This window comes from Staurois parvus, unplaced genomic scaffold, assembly GCF_062004578.1.
Source record: "Staurois parvus isolate SC_StPar_1 unplaced genomic scaffold, SC_StPar_1.0 ptg002268l, whole genome shotgun sequence".
NCBI lineage: Eukaryota > Metazoa > Chordata > Amphibia > Anura > Ranidae > Staurois > Staurois parvus.
Genome location: NW_028320064.1, coordinates 162,283 through 180,078, shown reverse-complemented (window position 1 = coordinate 180,078; position 17,796 = coordinate 162,283). Strand labels below are relative to the sequence as shown.

The 17,796-nt window shown below is 40.9% G+C and overlaps 1 protein-coding gene across 1 annotated transcript in view; it reads right to left on the bottom strand.

Moving 5' to 3' along the window:
* Nucleotides 1-5,669: 5,669 nt before the first annotated feature.
* LOC149431424 (glucagon receptor-like) overlaps nucleotides 5,670-17,796 on the bottom strand; it is a 147,080-nt gene continuing 134,953 nt past the window's right edge. Inside the window, exons 11-13 of the mRNA XM_089665617.1 lie at nucleotides 16,044-16,182; nucleotides 13,813-13,854; nucleotides 5,670-6,945 (exon numbers count right to left, since the gene is read on the bottom strand). Coding sequence (XP_089521743.1) covers nucleotides 6,868-6,945; nucleotides 13,813-13,854; nucleotides 16,044-16,182 — 259 coding nt within the window. The 3' untranslated portion in view covers nucleotides 5,670-6,867. The remainder of the gene's footprint in view (nucleotides 6,946-13,812; nucleotides 13,855-16,043; nucleotides 16,183-17,796) is intronic.

The window sequence follows — 17,796 nt, the reverse complement described above, 5'->3', positions numbered from 1 at the left end:
GAAAATGGCAAAACTTTTTTTTTCTTTTTTTTTTACACAAAGTTGTCATTTAAATGATATATTTCTCACACAAGCCATGGGTATATGTGGAATTACACCCCAAAATACATTCTGCTACTTCTAACGAGTATGGGGATACCACATGTGTGAGACTTTTTGGGAGCCTAGCCATATACAGGAGCCTGAAGTCCAATGACAACTTTGAAACCCGGAAGGTGTGTAACTTCCTCATTTCACTTCCTTACTACATATCACAGTTTCGAAGGCCCTGAAATACCAGGACAGCACCAAACCCCTCCCCCAAATGACCCCTTTTTGGAAGTAGACACCCCAAGGAATTTAAAAAGAGACATGGTGAGTATTTTGCAGATCTAATTTTTTCTCACAAGGTTTTGAAATATAAAAAAAAGAAAAGAAAAAATATGTTTTTGTTTTTCTTCTTCACTTTCCAAAAACTTGTGTCAACAAATGAGATCTGCAGAATACTCACCATGCTTTTTATCAAATTCCTTGGGGTGTCTATTTTCCAAAAAGGGGTAATTTGGGGGGGGGGTTTGGTGCAATCCTGGCATTTCAGGGCCTCCTGAAATGCCATTGTTAACCTTGTGAAGACTTACAGGAAACGTCTGACCTCTGTCATTGCCAACAAAGGATATATAACAAAGTATTGAGATGAACTTTTCATATTGACCAAATACTTATTTTCCACCATAATTTGCAAATAAATTCTTTCCAGATCAGCCAATGTGATTGTCTGGATTTGTTTTCTCATTTTGTCTCTCATAGTTGAGGTCTACCTATGATGCCAATTACAGGCCTCTCTCATCTTTGTAAGTGGGGGAACTTGCACAATTGGTGGCTGACTAAATACTTTTTTGCACCACTGTAATGCATTTCCTAATGAATGTTACAAAGTCATACATCCTATTTTCGAATGTCAAACATTTTCAAACTTATATCTCAAATCATTTTAAAACATGTCCAGTTCTAATTTCCCAATATAATTATATATCTTCATTCCAGCTCAATCTCTGTCTGTTACAATGGCTTAGTGGTTAGCACTGAGGGCTTGCAGCACTTGGGTGATGGGTTCTAATCCCAGTCATGGCTGCACCTGTCTAGAGTTTGCAAGCTTTCTCTGTGCGAGTGTGTTTCTGCCAATACTCCTAAGACATGCTGTTAGGTTCATTGGGACTAGTATATATCTGAGTTTCTGTCCTTAGATTGTAAGCTCCTTGTCAGACTATTGTGAAAGCCTGAAATATGGAGGTCAATTTCCAGGATTCTGTCAGTGCCAGGAATATTGATCAATCAATTAAGATTTTGGCTGCTGACTAGAAAGTGGAGAGGGAGTAGAGCAGCTGACTGGTGTATGCAGGGCCGCTGATAAGGGGGTCCCGGGCCACTGACAATCCCATCTACAGCTGATAAATTCCATTCTTATGCAGGCCATAGATGGGTCGAAAATCGGCCGATTTTTGCACCGTTAGTGGGTTAATTGGTTGGCCGTTTTTCTGGATTTTGGCAGATTTTTTTGTTTGGTAAAGTTGGAAAAAAATCGGCCGATTTTTGCGGCAATGATGGGCAAATCTGCCGATCTTTTTACCGATAAAAAAAATCTGCGCATGAGCTGAGAGAAGGCAGAAAAAGAGAAGGCAGAGAAATCAGAGAAGGAAGAGAAATAGGAGAAAGAGAAAGAAGAAGAGGAAGAGAAAGAAGAGAAAGAAGAAGAAGAGAAAGAAGAAGAATTCCAGTCCGCTATTATATTTGACATTAAAAAGTATTGCGGTTGCAACAATGTATCTATTTGTATCTGGAAAAACCCATCTGTATCCAAAATGGATACAAATAGATACAATGTTGCAACCGCAATACTTTTTAATGTCAAATATAATAGCGGGGCTCTCTGCAGGGACAGAAGTAATTAAATGCTGGCCATAGATGGGAAGAAAATTGGCCGATATTTTTACTGTTGGTGGTAACGTCGGCCTACTGAACGACCGATTTTTTGTTTTTTGGTTAAAAAACATGCCGGTTTTCTCCCAATCTATGGCCTGCATTAGTCTCCTCTCATTCTATCACACAGCGGCTCAGTGGTGTGGATGTTACCTGCGTCTTGTTCTTCTGACAAGTTTGTCACTGTCAATTTTCCTTCTGTTTATATTGGATTGCAACTTTGTTTCTCTTCTCTCCCCCAGACTGCTGATCCCTTTCTGTTCACTAATACAAGCCTCTCTCCTTATACAACTTGACCCCCTTCCCTCCCCTCCCCCCCATCACCTGTTCCATCTGCCAATCTATGTATCCCCGCCCCACTCTTTATGTAATATTATTTCCTGATCTTGTTAAAGTGTCTCATTTCCTATCACCTCCAGCTGAGATCTGGCATTATTATACGATTCCTGATTGTATCTCACCACTAGTCTGACTGAATTCACAATTCCTGGTCAGTCCCATTCCCTTACATATAATAACATTTAGGACCAGTTCACACTACATGTGTTTCAGTTGCTTTTGTTGGCATCACAAATGCACAGAAAGTAGGTTATATGGTTGTCAATGTCATAGTTCACATCAGTGCTTGCAGTTCTAGTGCATTCCGGATTCAGAAAAAAAAAGTAGAACAGGCTGCATTATTCCTGCACAGAACTGTACTGGAACGCGGTAAAACGCACCAAAAATGCACTGGAACGCACATGTCCCTAATTAAATTGAAGAAAAATAGAGGGGAAAAAATTAACTGGAATGCGTCAAAAATGCACTGGAACGTTATCACCTGAGCAATGCAGAATTGTTGGCAGAATTCTTGCCGCAATTTCAAATTGTGCTAAAATAGTCTTAAAACACGCGGTGCACTTTTGGGGGCCATTCATTGTTAATGACACCCCAAATGCTGTTAGCAGACACACATTTTGCTGCACATATGACAAATACACTATCCACGCACCTAAATGAGCATTGAAAAAACACACAACACTCCATGCCCACAAAAGGCTCCATTTTGCTTTTTTGGGCCTTTTAATGCTCATTGTGGTGCAGTTTTTAACCAACATTTTGCTGCTTTTTTTCAACACATATTTTTGTTAAAATGTGAGTTGAAATTTTTATGTGTATTTTGGTGCTTTTGGAACATGTATTTTGGCTGATTTTGTACCAGCATTTTTGTGTGTGTTCTGGAAATGCATGTCATGTTTGCGGTGACATTATTTTGTTATTGTCACCCCAAAGTGGCCACAGATGTGCAGTTTGCCAAAATATGCCTAAAAACAAAATCAAAATGCACTTTAAAAACTTGTCAAAATACATGCTAAGAAAACCAAAAGGCATGTTAAAATAACCTGTGCCTAAATGTGTGCTTGGAAAAGCGTCAAAACGCACATTAAAAAAACCCGTGTCAAAATGCGTGTTAAAAAAATACAGCAAGTTAAAGAGGCAAAATGCACATAAATGATGCTAAAATGTGCGATAAAAAGGAGCCAAAATACACATTTAAAGAATGTGCCAAAAGGTGCGTTAAAACGTACCAGGGGTGAGTGGTGATTATTTTCAGGTCATTTCATTGTCTTTTTAACTTTGATTTCACTGTAATCGCACAATTATCTCCGGAGATCACATGCAGCCCCTCCCCCTTCTACACAGATCTCAGCTGTTCTCAGAGGAAAAACTTCTCTCTTTTTCTTCTGAAAACAAATGTCCTCCGCCTTATAAACAGGGGGACCGAGGAGAAGATTGTTCCCTGAGAACTGAAATGAGATCAATTATCTGTGCTGAATAAACATACACCAATATTGCAAATGCCGTGTACTCTGTAAACACACTGTAGACTAGCGCACTGTGCACTCTAACACATAGAGTACAATGTTAGTGTATAGCAGGGGCGGACTGACAACTCATGGGGCCCCGGGCAATAGGGGATCATGGGGCCCCTGTGTCCTTGCCCAAACTCAAAAAAACCTATGAAAAAGGTACCAGGGGCATCTCATGGGGCCCCCTACTGACCCCGGGCCCTCGGGCAGTGCCCAAGTTTCCAAATGGTCAGTCCGCCCCTGGTGTATAGTGTGTTAGAGTACAATGCGTTAGAGTACAGTGCGTGAGAGGACAAACGCACTATACTCTAACGCACTATACCTTAACATATTGTACACTCTAACGCACTGTACACTAACACAATGTACAGTAACGCACTATGCACTCACGTACTGTACTCTAGCACACTGTACGCTCTAATGTATTGTACTCTAACGCAATGTACACACTAACACACTATACACTACCACATTGTACACTTAACGCATTGTACTCTAACACAGTGTACAGCAACGCACTGTGCACTAACGTATGGTACACTCTAATGCATTGTACACTAACGCACTGTACACTAACGCACTGTACTCTAACCCACTATACACTAAGGCATTGTAGACTAACGTACTATCACACTGAACACTAACGCACTATACACTAACGCACTGTACTCTAACGCACTATACACTAATGCACTGTACACTAACGCACTGTACACTAACGCACTGTACACTAACGCACTGTACACTAACGCACTATACACTAACGCACTGTACTCTAACACACTGTACACTAACACACTATACACTAACGCACTATACACTAACACACTATACACTAACGCACTATACACTAACGCACTGTACACTAACGCACTGTATTCTAACACACTATACACTAATGCACTGTACACTATCACACTGAACACTAACGCATTATACTCTAACGCACTATACACTAACGCACTGTACACTAACGCACTGTACTTCAACGCAATGTACACTAACGCACTATACACTAACGCACTGTACTCTAACGCACTGTACACTAACGCACTGTACACTAACGCACTGTACTCGGTATATATGTACATATACGCAAAGTTTAAACATGAAGGCCTAGCTTCTGGGATGGTTAATATCGGTGACCCATCAATACCCGCGAGCTAATGTGCAGATAAGCAGGAAGTAGCGTGTGTATGCACATGTGCGCTAAGTGACAGGCTGCTAGCCCCCCAAAAGCTTCACATTACCTGTAAACCCAAAATAGCATCAAACCATCACATCCCCCCACATGCTATGAACATTGTTGCAATGGCCACACTTACTTTGCAGATGAGGATCAGCTCCTCTGTAGAGAGCAGCGATCTCGCCCTCATGTGCTCACAGAAATCAGCCAATTTTGTCACTCTCAAATGTGAAACTCCCCCAACTCCTCTCCTAACCACCGAGACTCCCCACTACCACTGTCGGGTGCACACGTATGTCCTTCTGCCAACGCGATGACGTATTTCCGGTATGACAGCCTCTCTGGAGCCTCATGATTATATATCTGACTTTGGTGAATATATGTTGTTATTTTGCGGTTAAAGGGCCAAAGTGAACACAAATTGAAGGCCCCAATGATCACTGTAAAGAGGATTGTATAAAGATAATAGCTAGCTGCACATTGAACATGACCTATTCGTTGGTACATAACATTGGTGGTGCAATAGGGGGCTTTTGGATTATTTAGGATATACTTGCACATGTGCGCTCTAACAAGGAAGATTTAATCATATTATATAGGTAGCAAAAAAAATGTATGGGTGCGAGTACATTCAACTAGAACATGAAATAAACCAAAAAAAAAAAAATCAAACAATACATAGTCCAAACGTTTATTGATCAAATACATATTCAACATTTATTTTGACAGCAGCAACAAGTAGGTACATTCAATTTCTTGGTGGGAAAAAAAAAGGATGTTGCTAAAATAGAACGGTCCTGCTCATAAGAGCTTACAATCTAAAAGATCACACCTTCCAATGAACAGTGCTATTACAGGGTACAGCAGAAAACGGTTAATAGGAATCCAGCAACATTTTCAAGGCCATAAACTTAGCACACACCATCAATTATTTGCACGTTTATCTATCCACAAAACAGGCTCCAGATCAAAAGATCAAGATAAAAATACATAATAAAGTGTCAAAAAAACAAACACCTCCCACCTCCCCAAATCCCCCACACATACATTTCTGATTAGGTTTGTCCTAAAATTGCATTTCTGTCTAAATAAGCACATTATAGCCAAGTGCAGATTTAGAAGAGCAGAGAAATTGACATGTTAGGATTACAAGTCAAAGATCATCATATGCTCCCAAACCATAAACACACCATCACTGTACAATAATACACAACAAAACACACTGTACGCTCTAATGTATTGTACTCTAACGCACTAGCACACTATACACTAACGCATTGTACTCTAACACAGTGTACAGCAACGCACTATGCACTAACGTATAAACACACCATCACTGTACAATAATACACAAAACACACTGTAGAAGGACAAAATGCAGAACATTTACAGCCCACATCAAAACACAGCGTGAGTGGGGTCTGGGGAAATTCGGCACAATAACTGGTCTTTATTACAGTAAGCTCCCACTCAGAAGGAAAGTTTCACACTGGATTACTGCACAGATCTGGAACTAATACACAAAGCACACCAAGATTCAAAGAAGAATACACAAGAATCTTGTATTTAGAGAATGCCTGCTTATCCCAGAGTTTAGTTTAAGCCGGCTCCATCTGAGTTTTTTTTTTTGTTCACTTCACGAGAGGAAAATTAACTTTTTTTGCATGAGGAAACCAATCACAAACATATTGGCACTGTAATGGTACACACCAGATAAACAATACAATTTAAAATGTAACATTCATCCCATTGATGATGTACAATCGGTTGAATGGCTTTGGAGATGTTGTGTTGGTACACTGTACAGCTTGGCCCCGCACTAAAGCAAACACCCCTCAATTCCATGGTGACAGGTTCACAAAGCATCCAATGTCATTATGATTGGTTATTGACGGCAAAGGATGGCCTGTTCGGGTTCCACATCTGCCATTTTTTTCGTATCTCATGCCTGACCTATAAAGGATAGAAATACAGACAAATCTATGTAGTTAAAAAAAATCTGTCACTTTGCCCAATCAAAACTAATTAACAGGTTCTCTTGGCAATAAAAGAACCCATGAATGGATGCTTGTCTATTTCATGCTCCTCCACTGTGCTAGAGCGCTCAACAAATACCTGGTGCTTCTGGGTATGGGGGAGCAGATGACCTCCTCCCACATCGCAGTGCTCAGGCTTGTGCATTAGATCGCCAAGCTTGAAACACTCAAATGAGGAAGAGGAGGAACACAATTATTCAATGTAAAGCCGGAAATTCAGCTGGTTCAGCAGGGACCCACCGAATTTCAATCGATTTATGGGGACAATGGTTGTACAGAATTCAATCTGCCAATCAACTTCTGTACAACCAACCTGAACTCCAACACTATGGAGTCTAAAACTATAGACACTTGGTGTATTACACTGTTCAACAAATTTTTATTTTTTGCCAGTTTTGGAAATAAAAGGATCCATTTCTTAATGAATTTCACATTCTGAGTTCAAATATAACAATGAAATTTGTCAATTGGCTCTAGTTTTTCTGTAAACGGAAAGTTTTCTACTATAGGCGTAATGACTACATAATGCACAATAATTATATAGATAGATGTCTTTCCACAAATATAAAGGAAGTGATATTGACTACATAACAAAGCCTAAATGGCATAATATATTGCATAGGATTACCAAGAAAAATTATAGCCATAAGCTAAGTTGAATCATTTTAATACTTAGGATTCTCACTAGTTTTGTCTTCAGTTTGTGTCGGTTTTGCTTCTCTTGGCTTTTCTCTTGTATTCGAGGAAAGGGCTATCTCTTACAACTGCACGTGACTACACGCTTCAGGTTCTTCCTCACTTGACTCAACCACGAAGGATTCTGGTGCTTTAGGAATTGGTAGCCCCTCTCCATGAGGAACTGGACGTATTGCCGATGGAATATTTGGATAGTGCACAGATAACTTTTTCTTCTTATTTAGCCCTTTTACAATTGGAGGCACCATACAAAAGTAACAATTACTAACATGATCTGTTGGCTCTCTCCAAATCATTGGCACAGCGAAAGGCATAGATGCCTTTTTTCCATTCAACCATTGCTCCAGTGCCGTCCCACAAGAATTGCAGCATATATGTGGTGCCCAGCTCTTGTCCTGGTCTCCTATCTTGCAGCCAAAATACAAGTTGTAGGCTTTCTTAATCATTCCTGTTATCCTCCTTTTTTGTGAGATAAAAGTTATTTCAGCGCAGATATAGCAGAAATGATCTGCTTTATTCACACAAGTTCGAGGCATTACTGAGTAGCCTATATAAGCATAAAACAAAATGTAAAGACGCTGTCGAACTACAATCAGCTACAGATACTGCAGCTTTTATGCAGTGAAGTGATGCAATTAAAGGCTAATATTGCATCATCTCAGTATACATGCAATTTTCTATTGGTCACCAGTATCAATTGCGCAATATGCAGCTGAAGTTGCATCATAATTTTGAATGGCTTACGTCATTAGATGGGTGAATATATCATGGAAACTAGAGCCAATCAACATTTTTTAGGGTCATTTTCGTTTTCAGCACCCCAAAATTATGTAAGATTAGCTAATTTTATGCCCAAAACTTTTTACCTGTTGAACAGTGTTATTATTATTATTTTGGAAAGAGAGGGTTATAACCTATGTCAAGTATTTTGTCATCTGTGTCCCATTGGTGAGATATCCATCTACTTCCTGCCCAATGCCCAAAACAGGAAGTGAGGAAATCTCTTCAAAGTGAGGGATTCCCTGGTTGTCACCAGAACTAGTGTCCTCATTAAATGATTTCCTCTCTTGCTGTTCAGGGGACTTAAAATGTGGACTTTTTTTTATTATGTTAACAGTAGACAAATAGAGAGGGTGAATCTCCCTAACAGGGACACCGTAATAAAAAATTAACAGGTATTCTAATTTCTCTCCACTCTATCCAAAACTGAAATTTAAATTAAAAAAAAATAAAAAAAAATAAAAAAAAAAAAATATATATATATATATATATATATATATATATATACACACAGTTATGTTCAAAATAATATCCGTCAGACATCACTAACCGGATCAATCACTGTTTTTGGTAGAAATGATATTTCTACATGGCAAATAATTTCCTAGCAAGTGTAGTAGAGTAATAGAAATCCAACAGACCCAACAGTCATGACATGCATGCTGCTGATTCTGTGTCATTGAATCACTCATTGAAAGAGGCGTGTTCAAAATAATAGCAGTGTGGAGTTCTATTAGTGAGGTCATTCATTCTTTGAAAAACAGGTGGCAATTATTGCCCTTATTTAAGGAAGGAAGGCAGCAAATGTTGGACATGCTGGTTACAGTGCATTTCTCTCTCTGAAATTCTGAGGAAAATGGGTCGTTCCAGACATTGTTCAGAAAAACAGCGTACCTTGATTAAAAAGTTGATTGGAGAGGGGAAAACATATAAAGAAGTGCAGAAAATGATCGGCTGCTCAGCTAAAATGATCGCAAATGCTTTAAAATGGCAACCAAAACCTGAAAGACGTGAAAGAAAGCGAAAAACTACCATTCAAATGGATAGAAGAATAGCCAAAATGGCGCGGACTCAGCCAACAATCAGCTCCAGGAAGATGAAAGAAGGTGTGACGTTCCCTGTGAGGACTGTTACAATTAGAAGACGCCTATGTGAAGCCAAGCTATCTGCAAGAAGTCCCCGCAAAGTCCCACTGTTGGAGAAAAGACGTGTGCTGAAGAGGTTACAATCTGCCAAAGAGCACATTGACTGGTCTAAAGAGAAATGGCGCAACATTTTGTGGACTGATGAAAGTAAGATTGTTCTTTTTGGGTCTAGTGGCCAGAGACAGTTTGTCAGACGACCCCCAAACACTGAATTCAAGCCACAGTACACTGTGAAGACAGTGAAGCATGGTGGTGCAAGCATCATGATATGGGGATGTTTCTCATACTACGGTGTTGGGCCTATTTATCACATACCAGGGATCATGGATCAGTTTGAATACATCAGAATACTTGAAGAGGTCATGCTGCCTTATGCTGAAGAGGAAATGCCCTTGAAATGGGTGTTCCAACAAGACAACGACCCCAAACACACCAGTAAACGTGCAACATCTTGGTTCCAGACCAACAAGATGGACGTTATGGAGTGGCCAGCCCAATCCCCGGATCTTAATCCAATAGAAAACTTGTGGGGTGACATCAAAAATGCCATTTCTGAGGCAAAACCAAGAAATAGAGAACTGTGGAATGTTGTCCAATCATCCTGGGCTGGAATACCTGATCACAGGGGCCAGAAGTTGGGTGACTCCATGCAACACAGATGTACAGCAGTTCTCAGAAACAGTGCGACTACAACCAAATATTCATGAAGTCATTCAAAGGAAAGCAAAATCTTCAAACATTTCTCAGTTTATATAGTGAATGTTTGAGTTTGTAAAGAAGAATACAAACACTGCGATTTTTTTGAACCGTCTAATATTCACTTTTCTTCAATTGTTTTAGAGGAACAACACAAATTTGATGTATTTTTCTTCATGTTGTGATTTGGAATAGAATGTGTCGTGTTCCCAATGCATTTGTGTGGATGGAAATAAAAGCTATTAGAAGGATTTTCAGCTTTATTCACTTTTTTCAACACACTGCTATTATTTTGAACATAAAACTGTATATAAATATATATATATATATATATATATATATATATATATAAAAATTTTTTTTTTTTGTTATACTTAATGTGGAACTTTACTAATAAAAACTTGTAATAATGTTCTTTAGCAAGCAACATACATTCCTGCTGCCAACATTAGTGTGTGCTAAACTGCCTCCAGTATTGTTCCTGTATCTTCTTGCTGGAGGCTGCCATTTTGCTGAAGCCCAGAGCCCCTGAGCAGCAGTAAATCTCCAGGAAGTCAGCAGATTGGACTCTACATTTTTGGCACAGTGACATAAAATAGAGAGCAACTGAACATGTGCAGAGCAGAGTGAGAGAGTGTGTTACTGTAATTTAAACAGTATAGGCACTTATTTTTTAATATTTTACATAGCTGTACCTGCAAAACCTTATAATCAACTTTAACAATATTGGCTTCCTATGATCATCCGTTTCATCTAGTGGTCATAATGTGGTCAGTAGATGACACTGAGGATCATAGGAAATCTTCTTTCGGGAGAACAAAAGTGACTTAGCCTCTTTAATCTAATTTATTTTAGGTTGTTACAATTCCACAGCTCTATCAATATATTGTACATTCTGACTTTGTGAAAAAAAACATAGATTACAGCTTCACTCCAATCACTGAACACTGATTGCCTATCAATGTGCAAGAAAAGCTACAATGTCCTACAAAGGATTATTTAATATTGGAAGTATCCCTTATAAAAGAAAAATTCAATCTTTATAACTGGGCAATAATAAAGTCCAAACGAGTTTAAAATGGATTAACCTTGCTGGAATCTTTTCATTCTAGATAAAAAGGTCTCTCCCACCAAGTAAGGGGATGTTTATCTCGAGGGAGGTGGCAACAGACAGTGTCTGTCTTTGCCTAATGGTCTCTCAGCTGCTTGATGTAAAATTTGCATCTCTTTCAGGTTTAGAATACATTACACTCATATGTCATTTACCATTTATTCATATAATTGTGGTGTTTATATTACCTTTCAGATATAATTTCCTGACCCAATTTCCTTCACTTTACAGATGCTTTAAAACAAGCCCTCACTGTCCTCTGTAGCAGCAAGTATTGTGTAGTAATTCATCCTTCAAGTTTACAGCAAATACTGTTTAACTTTGATTTTCAACAACTCAGCTCATTCTGCTCCCCCTTCTAGCAATGAGCCCACAACTTGGCTAACCCTGCTTGCCTCTTCTAGCAGTGACTCAGTAGTTCAGCTGAACCTGTGACTCCACAGCCCAATTGACCCTGATCCCACCTCCCCACCCTCTTCCCCCAGCAATGGCTCAGCAGATTTCTAATGTATACACAAAGCAGATGCATAGGAAGAGGGGAGGGAATGAAATGCTGACACCAGACTTGGATGACTTCAGAGCATCTGATGAACTTAGAGGTTGAATTACTCCAGTGTCTGCAGCTACAGAGGTCAGTGAGGTCTTGTCTTAAAGCTTATTTACTACTTGTTAAGAATAAAGATTTGAATGTCCGTAGCCTGGATACAGCACTTCTTTAAGCCGGTCACACACATTACAATCTGACTGTACAGTCTGCTTTGCTGCTACCAAAACTATAAAATGCTAGGGCCTATCTACACATTTCATTATATTTGTACCCACTGGGACAGACTAAAACATTTAAAGGGAAAATGGCTTAATGTAGCTTAACGTGTAATAAACTGCCTAAATCTCAATCAATTGACTTGAAACTTTGCACAGCCCAAGTTATCAACATCCCAAACATGTCCTAGAAGTTTCATAGATGTCGGCCTGCCACAAAGTAAATGGGGGACATTAAGCTTGTTTTTTGGGGGAGCTTACTGTGGATTAACGTACAAAAAAGAGCTTAGATGTTAACCAATTTCCCCCAAATTTCACACAATAGAAGACTCTATCTATGGTAACATATTCTGAAAATTTCAGATTATTTGGTAAATCACACCAAAAGTTATTCACATTAAGCTATATTTTACAATGCTAAAACATTTCATGTAAACAGCTTAATGTAAAAAGAGCTTTACGCACCATAATGTGCCGAAATCTCAATCAATTGACTTGAAACTTTGCACAGCCCAAGTTCTCAACTTCTCAAGCATGTCCTAGAAGTTTCATATATATCGGCCTGCCACAAAGAAAATGGGGGACATTAAGCTTGTTTTTTGGGGAGCTTAATGTGGATAAATGTTCAAAAAAGAGCTTAGATGTTTACCAATTTCCCCCAAACTTCACACAATAGAAGACTGTATCTATGGCAACATATTCTGAAAATTTCAGATCATTTGGTAAATCACACCAAAAGGTATTCATGTTAAAGTGACACTAAAGGCTCGGGTTTTTTTGCATAAAAATAACAAATGTGATAATTACCTCCTCTGTCGCATTTGGATTTGCACAGAGCAGCCCAGATCCTCCTCTTCTTGGGTCCCTCTTCTGTGCTCCTGGTCCCTCCCTCCTTTTCAGTGCCCGCAGAGTAAGCAGCTTGATATGGGGGCACCCGAGCTGTGTCACCGCTCCGTGTGTCCATTCAGACACAGAGGCCCGCCTAAGCCCCACCCCCTCTCTCCTCTGATTGGCTAGTTGACTTTGATTGACAGCAGTTGAAGCCCTTGGGCTGTGCAAAGTTTCAAGTCAACTGATTGAGATTTACGCATTTTATTACACGTTAAGCTACATTAAGCCATTTTCCCTTTAAATGTTTTAGTCTGTCCCGTACCCACTCAATGGCCCTAAGTGGCTGTTGCTAGATCTAAAAGGCTTTAATGTGTACAGTCAGCTTCATTCATATTTCTGTATGGGAATAAATAGGTTCATAGGCATGCGCACAGAGTGTGGCAATTGTGCCTAGGCACACTCTAATCACCCAGTGCGCATTAGCATTATCACTATGTGTGGCAGCAGAGAGATTGGAAAGAACTCCCTCTTACCAGCTCTGTCATAGGATAAGTGATTACGCACTTCTTTCACTGTGCTGACAGAGAAATCATTGTGCCGGGGCCATATATATGTAGACACACACGTGTTTGAGCTTTGGGGTGCACACCCTAATGCTATAGGTCGTGCACACCTATGAATAGGTTGTTGCTGCTTATAGCATCCAGGTACATACAGTAGATGCTTCTCTAGCTGTGGATAACAGCTGCTTGCTTTCACTCACCTCTTTAATGGTAAAGCAGTACAGCACAGAGACCAGCAAACCCTGCAAGAGAGAGAAAGTGAATTGAAGGTTGTAATTTTAGCTACATATTCCTGCTGGTTCAGACTAATATAGAATCACCCCCTTGCTCGTGTACTCCAATATCCCCAATGCATCAAACAGAGGAAATTGCAATTTGTATTATTATACAGGATTAATATAGCACCAACAGTTTGCACAGTGCTTTACAATATAAAGGAAGACAGTACACTCACAATAAGTTTCAATACGGAAGGATTAGGAGGTTCCTGTTCATGAAACGTACAATCTAAAAGGAGGGGAAGGTGGTCAAAATAGTAATAGCTGCAGTGGATGAACTGCTAGACATAGCCAAAGTCTGTTTTTTAGGTGGAGGTAGGGTAGGCTCCCCTGAATAAATTAGTTTTCAGGGATCACCTATAAGTAGACAGGGTAGGAGATAACTGGATGTACTGGTAGGGATTTCCAGAGGATGGGAGATGTTCTGGAGAAGCCCTTGAGATGAGCATGGGAGGAGGTAACAAGGGAGCTAATAGAGCAAGAATTCCTGTGAGGAGTGGAGAGGAAAATTTGGGTGATATGTCAAGATGAGGTTGGTGATGTGGATGGTTTTATGTGTTTTATTAGTATTGGATTTTATATATTGGGCTAGTGGAAGCTGGTGAAGGGATTGGCAGAGAGGGACAGCAGCCAAGGATCAGATAGTAAGGTGCGAGAGTCTGGCAGCAGCATTCATAATAGACTGAAAGGGTGATAACCTGTGTAAAACTATGCCAATGAGAAGGGAATTGCAGTGGTCAAGGTGGGAGGTAACCAGGGAATGAATATGTTGTTTTGTGGTGTCGTTAAGAAGGGGCAAATTCTAGAAATATTACTAATGTTCAGGTGGCAATATTTAACCAGTGAATGGACGTGGGACCCAAGAGAGAGGTCATTGTCTAGGATTACACCTAGCACTCTGGCGTGCGTGGAGGGACTAAGAGTTGTGCTGTTGATCTCAATGGTAAAGTCTTGAGTGGGGGGAGGTTGGGTTAGGAGGAAATATTACAAGCTCAGTTTTAGACAGATTTAGTTTGAGAAAATTTGTGATATGTGAGGAGGTTGAAGGGGTGAGCTAGGGAATAGAGAGAAAGATCTGAGTGCTGTTGACAAAGAGGTAGTGCTGGAAGCTATGGGAGGTTATCAACTGTGTCAGGGAAGAGGTGTATAGAGTGATTAGAACAGGCCCAAGGACAGAGCCTTGGGGTTCCCCAACAGAAAGAGATGGAGAAGATGGAGTTGTAGGTGACACTGAAGGTGTGATGAGAATGGTAGGGGGAGAACCAGGAAAGAGCAGGGTCGTGAAGGCCAAGGGAGTGGACTCTGAGGAGGAGCAGGAGGTCAACTGTATCAAAGGCAGCAGAAAGGTCTAAAAGTAAGAGTATGGAGTATTTAGTAGGTCATTGGTTATTTTTAGTAAGGCAGTTTCACTGGAATGGTGTGGGATGAAACTAGAATGTAGGGGGTCAAGAAGGTTGCCATCAATGAGGTACCAGCTCATATGGTTGTGGACAAGAAGTTTGGAGGCAAACAGGAGCAGAGAGATGGGTCACAAGTTGCTCAAACAGGTGGGGTCCAGAGAAGGTTTTTTTTAAGTATGGGGGTAACCACTGCATGTTGTAGAGGGGAGGGAAAGGTGCCCATAGAGAGGGAGAGATTGAAGATATGGCTTAGAGAGTGTAGGATAGAGTAGGAAAGGGACCGTAGTAGTTGTGAGGGGACAAGGGATGAGATGGGCCTCAGAAAGGAGTTTGGTCACTTCCCCAGCGGTTAGAAGGTAAACCGAGGAAAGTATTGAATGTGTTGTTGGACCTGGTATGTTGGTTGGAAGAGAAATCTAGACAGTTGTAGAGAAGCCATGTGTATTTATGAAAAAATTAGCAGAGCTATTTCATGCTGTGAAACTGCATGTTCGTCCATTCTGTGCAGATAGTGCAAAAACTGATGTCATGCAAAGGGCGTGAATCAGGACAATACCACATTATGACCCCTCGATGTAGCTGATGAGCATATCATATACTAATGGCAATAAAATAGCCTAGTACCGTTTGATTTTGCTGGAATTGCCTCAGAACAAACATACATGACAGGACAAATAGCTCAGTAATTTTTTTACTCTATAAATGGACATCTTTATGTAAATGATCCACATTTTTACTTATTGCTAGGCTCACCTGGAAAGAGCTGCAAAAGAGGGTGAATAAGACTTTGATATATCGCAGAAATCCCGATGCTTGCTCATCTGTGTCAAACATGAACATAACTTCATGAATCCCAAAAAGAGGAATCAGTGTCAGTGTAGCCTTGGCCAATCTGTGGAAGAGAGACTGAATGAATTATAAATTGTGAATGGGAATAGGTTTTGCAGTATTTACATCTCATGGGTCAATCCACCCAAAAGTGATATTTAATTAGCAGATGGGTTTGCAATACATTAAACCACACACTGGCTTCTTGTATATCCCCAGAGTCTGCAGTGTACCATCTTCTCACCCTTCAGAATATGGGGGAATAGTTTGAAATACTAAATTATTATAAGGACAAATGAGTTTTTGGAAAGGATTCAGAGGTGGACAACTAAATAAGGAGCTGTAAATCCTACTTACTAGGAAATAAATATACATTTTTTTGTCTTACCTTCCTCTAGACCAGGTGTACAGAATTCACAGAGGTCCCATCAGTAAAAAGTTTTTTCTAACTGAGGTCCAAATCTCATGCGCCATCCTTCACATCACAGCCTCCCTTCTCTTACATCACAATCCCGATCATACATCAGTGTCCTCAGTCCTCCCTGCATATCACAATCCCCCCCACCTTTGCATCACAGTCCCCCACTTCACATCAAAGTTTCCCCTTCACATTACCCCCCACTGTGGTGTACTCCTTTCACATCACTTCCCCCAGCCATGTCCCAGGGGCGTATCTACAGAGAGGCAAACAAGGCATTTGCCTTGGGCGGCATTTTATAGGAGGGAAGCGTGCCCCCAGGCAGAAGGGACACTGGTTGGTGTGAGTGGCAGGGCCGAGGGGGGGGACAGCTGACACACAAAGTAGAGGGCGGAGTGGTGGGTGGATCTCCGGTGTGTGTGCAGGGAGTGGTCGGGGGCCAGGATCCGCTGTCAGGCAGGCTCCAGTCAGGATCTGCAGTGTGCACTGGACTGTGTGGGGTGGGTGAGGCCAGCGGGTGCCAATGGATGGCCTGTGTAGGAGAAGGAAGAAGAAGATGAAGTCAGGGTGGAGGAGGCCCCCCCCGCTCTTTGTTGCAGTTGGCGCTGGAGATCCTGGTGGAGATGGGACACAGGCTCACCTATTGTTCCTGGCACCAGATCCTGACACCATGTGGAGGAACCGCTGCTGGACAGATAAGAGCTGGCTGGAGGACTGGTGCTTTCCCACTCCTGTCCCGCTGCCCCCTCTCTTGTCCCGCTGCCCCCCCTCTTGCCCTGTCCTGAAGGGGTGGATCTTAAACAGGAAGGGTTGGGACAAATTCAGATGAAGGGCACCCGATTTTAGTCTTGCCTAGGGCAGCACAATACCAAAATACACCACTTCATGTCCTCTGCCCCCATTCTTATTACCCCCCTCCCCCAACATACACACAGTGTCCTTCTTTCCCCCTTCACATCATCTTCATTCACACTTGTGCGACTTGACATGTGACTTTTGACACAAAGTCGTATGACAAATAGCAGCCATTGTTCTCAATGGCACCTGTTCAGATCTGTGTGACTTAGAAAAGTTGCCTGTGCTACTTTGCTGTGACTTTTGATGCAACTTAGTGCCAATGAGTGTAAAGTTGGATCAAGATGCATAAAAGTTGACCTCCAAAGTTGCAATGGAAGTCTTGAGACTTTGGAGTTACGCAAGTGTGGATGGAGCCTCACTCTTCTGCCTTACACAGATACATCAAGCTGGAGGCAGGACAGT